At 46.1% G+C, this 4,346-nt stretch overlaps 1 protein-coding gene across 1 annotated transcript; it reads right to left on the bottom strand.

Moving 5' to 3' along the window:
- Positions 1-904: 904 nt before the first annotated feature.
- LOC147632604 (uncharacterized) lies at positions 905-2,115 on the bottom strand. Its single transcript, XM_086806899.1, has one exon. The coding sequence runs from the start codon at positions 2,085-2,087 to the stop codon at positions 918-920; it is 1,170 nt and encodes a 389-aa protein (XP_086663025.1). The 5' UTR covers positions 2,088-2,115; the 3' UTR covers positions 905-917.
- Between the last annotated feature and the right edge of the window lie 2,231 nt (positions 2,116-4,346).

Here is a 4,346-nt window from a genome sequence, read left to right as displayed (position 1 = left end):
CCTCCTTGAAGGGCCCCCTTCTCCTTACCCATGTGTCAAAAATGAATGATTACTCCAAAATATCTCATTTTTTTATTAATACTTCATAATTTTTAACTAATAAACCTAGTACTTAGTCAACTCTTCATCTTATGTGGGCATTTACTCATTTTTGGGTATTTTTTTATATTCCTTGGATTTATCTTGTCCCAACACTTGGATTAATCTTATTGGTCCATAGGAACCTTAATTGGACTATAATTAAAAAAATTCAAAAATCTTGACCCTTAGGCTAAGGTCTTCTAAATCAATTTTTATTCATTCCAATTGCACCTTAGAAAATCTATTTTGATTTTCTATTTCAGGGAAACATTTTTTTGATATTTGTAGAATTTATTTATCTAAAAATATCCCAATATTGATTTACCACTCTCTAGAAATTTTTCTCACTAGGCAAAACAAGGAAAAATAATATTTTCTTGTATTCAAAAACATAGAATGATTACAAGGGATTGAAGGTTCTAGAAAGAGGATCTCGCGCTTTGTTTTTCTCTCTTTAGATGCAATAGAAAATACATGACACATGGCATGCAACGTTTGATTGCTCTTTCAATTATCTCGTGAACGTCATGATGATAACACAGCCAATGGATGTTGCCTACACATTCTACTTGCACAGCTGAACAATGATATTCTCTCCACTCAAAATATTATAATAAGATATGGTCTATAGCTTCCATATATATACATATGGTTCATTATCCAAGTGTTACCTTTTTCACATCGTATCATTTTCGCACATTGCTACATATATTAGTAAATAAGACTAGTAATAATATATATATTAGTAAATAATACTAGTCATAATATATATATATATATATATATATATATATATATATATATATATATATGGTGTCGATCGTATTTTATGTTTATTAGAACTCGCGTGGGCGCTTGCTCCCGGCGGCGGCGGCATAAGTTGCCGCCACGCGGGAGGCGACTGCGGGAGCAGCTGCGAGGGATCTGGGAGGAGGTTTCTCCGAGAAGCGGTACTGTGATGAGCTTATGCCCAGTCCGAAGTCCGCGTACACATCAGTGGTCTCCCCCTCGAAGTCGCTCAGGTTCAGTGAGGCCGCTCCGGCAACGTGAGCAAGGGCCGAGACGCCGAGCTCTGACACAAACAGGCCCGTGCGGTGGGGCAGGATGCGGTGCGTGAAGCAGCGCGGCGTTGCCAGAGTGATGGTGTGCTCGCTGGTGACCCGATTACCGTCCAGCTGGACGGCGAAGATGGCATCCGCACCGGTGCTGTGGGAGAGCAAGGAAGAGCCCAGCAGCCACATTCGTAAGGTTGGTTGGAGCTTGGCATCCTGCTTCTTCTTGGCGGCCTCATGATCCCAATCAAATGCCAGGTGGATGAGGCCGGCATTGGCTCCCGCAGGCGTGCTGAGATGGAGCCATTTGATTTCGCCCGTTCCAGAGATGCGACCGAACGTCCCTGTCCCACCCGAGGCGCCACCCAGAAGCACAAACCACACGTTGCCGTCTGGCCCGGAAATGAGACCCACCGGCGTGCTGCCCTCGGACGCCGGGATGTCTTCTTCGACGGCCTGGCCGGTGGCCGAATCCAACCGCCATATCTTGCTGCTCTGGTCCAGGCTGGCGTACACGTCGCCACTTGTGGGGTGGATGGCCACGAAGATGGGGCGGCCGTTGCACGGGTACACGGACACGTCGGACGTGTTGCGGTGGTTCACGCGCACCACGTGCCGGCTGTCCTTGCAGCTGGTCCAGAGGTCGTCCCCATTCTCGAGGACGCAGTGGGGGCCCTCCACGGAGGCGGGGAGCTGTATGATTTGCACCACCGCGGGATCCTTGCCCGCGGCCAGGCTCAGGCGGATGAGGGCGGCCTTGAACTGTAGCGTGGCCCAAACCTGGCCCGGGTGCTCCCGAGACGCGGCAAGCCCGTGCAACCCAGCCCAGAAGTTGCCCACCGTGAACCTGGTGCAGGAGAGCGGGCGCCCCGTGGCCGGGTCCAGCTCCACCTTCACCAGACTGCTGTTGGTTTGCTGGCTCACTAACAGCAGGTGCTCGCCCACCACGGCCATCTCGTGTGTCCGGCATGGGGTACTCCGTCACCACTTTGGGCACCTTTACCACCTCTACGGGGGGTGGGCAGTGCGGTGCTGGCCTAATCATCACCAGCTTCTCACCACCAAACGTCGAGTCGTCGACATGCATAGCAGTAGGCGCAGAGCCAGCTTCATTACCGACGCCGCGTACGGATGAAGCATCGGCATCGGCATCGGCATCGGCCGCAGCAGCAGTAGGACCAGCCATATACTTATATAAATAATAGAAACAGATTGATTAAGCAGCTAATATGCAGGACAGAGCTAGTATGTGTTATGTATGCGTAGAAGCTGGTAGTTATAGCTAGTAGTGCTCTTAGGATTCAACAACCGGAGTGTGGAGGACTGCCGCTGTATGCTGTACGTTTTATATGCGCCGGTGGGCAGTTTCTCCTCGGCGGAAGCGATTCGTAGTAAAGGGGAAGGAAGGGCGCTCAAAGCGAATGCCTATCTATTCCATGCGTAATCAGGCCTCGCGTGCCAAAAGACTCCAGTCTTTCCAGATGCGTCTTTAAATTAATTGTGTGAGATAGACGAAACAATCAGTCCGATCGATGCGCAGTCGTCGGCGAGAGCGCCTGATTGAATGAAAAAGGCGGCACGTCCTAATTCATCGGTGGGGAACCACCTTCTTCGAACATTCTTATAAGGCTTTTGATCTTCCGGTGACCTGCAATTTGAAGCAACGCTTAATTCCTTCCACTCACCGCCGTAATTTGAGTGGTTGGTTTGCCAACTCTCTCTCGCGCGCGTTGTCACCACCACCATGGTATGGCGTGTCTTTTGAAAAAGTGCTGCTCTACGCAAGCCTTAATTACAAATGTTTGGATATCCATGTGGATGCGTAAATATTATTAACCTCACATCTAGCCTACCTTCTTTATTTTTCAAGCTTCACTACTCTTCTCTCCATGACTTGATTTGAAATTCTGTTTTGAAGTTTTGTCACTGTTGGTGGATGTGGAGGAGGCTAACCTTTTTCTAGAGAGAGAACACCTTTTATTTAATGATGACACTAGTGAGTCTAGTGGGTGTAGCCAAGCTTGTGAAGGGCAAAAACGGAGCTTAGGGAGCCATAGCATGCGTGACGACAAACGCATGCGAAGGAGGAGAGGACTCGAGAAAACAAAAGTACACGGTGTAGTGCGTGGGAGGGAGGTATCCAAAATTTTTTCCCAGTACGTAGCTATGGCCGTAGGTATAGCCCCCGAGATACATGCATGTGTCAATAATTGTGTGCTATTTCAGGGTGCTTATAAGTATGTGTGTGTGTGTGTGTGTGTGTGTGTGTGTGTGTGTGTGTGAGAGAGAGAGAGAGAGAGAGAGAGAGAGAGAGCTTTACATCATAGCTGAGTGCATAAAGTATATATAATGGCATTGAAGTGTCAAGATTGTAACTTGAACATGAAATCTCTTCGTTAGACTATGTATGATTCCTATAGTGCTACGAGAGAGAGAGAGAGAGAGAGAGAGAGAGAGAGACTACAACAAACGAAGAGCACAGTCACGTCTAGAGCAACACAAATTTAAAAGCATCTATATATGGAAAAAAACATTTACATGGCTATCATCACAGCTATACACGCGACTATCATCAGCATGGCTATAGCCGTGCCTGTAGAGCAGCATGTATAGTCGTAGACTATCTGCAAAAACAAATGGGGACATAATGGGGAAGAGATGTGGAGACACATGTCCCCACATCTCTCCCCACTTTTTTTAAAATCATATTATTTAAACACTACTTAATATTTTTTTTAAAACACTTAAATACTTAGAACATAAAAAATAATTGCAGTATAATAATGTCATGGAGTATATTGTAAATTACATACATATAATTGCAAATTACATAAGGTATTCATGTCCAAAAATGAATAAAGATGAAGGCATCAAAAACTGATTAAATTAATGCATCATCTTCATCTTCACTTGCATCTTCACCACGTGCACCACCACCTTTATCATCACCATCACTTTCAACATCATCTTCTTGCGTTAAATAGTGATACAATGCAAAAATGTTAGCCACAAGAAAAACAAGTTGGGTGATAATTACAATTCAAGTTCAACTACTCACTAAGTTGTCACACCCACCTCCCCCACTACTAGATTTTCGAGACGGCTCTAAGAAGCCCTCAAGCTATCACCACGTGAGTAGCATCGCGTGAGAAGGTGGTGGGATGCATGGAAATGTGTGACAATGGGATAGTTGAAGTGTTTGGCATATAAAAG

The sequence above is a fragment of the Cibotium barometz genome, chromosome 13 (assembly GCF_041138505.1).
Source record: "Cibotium barometz isolate CiBa-2024 chromosome 13, ASM4113850v1, whole genome shotgun sequence".
NCBI lineage: Eukaryota > Viridiplantae > Streptophyta > Polypodiopsida > Cyatheales > Cibotiaceae > Cibotium > Cibotium barometz.
Note: the sequence above shows the minus strand (reverse complement) of the source record. Positions and strands in the feature narration are given on the sequence as shown.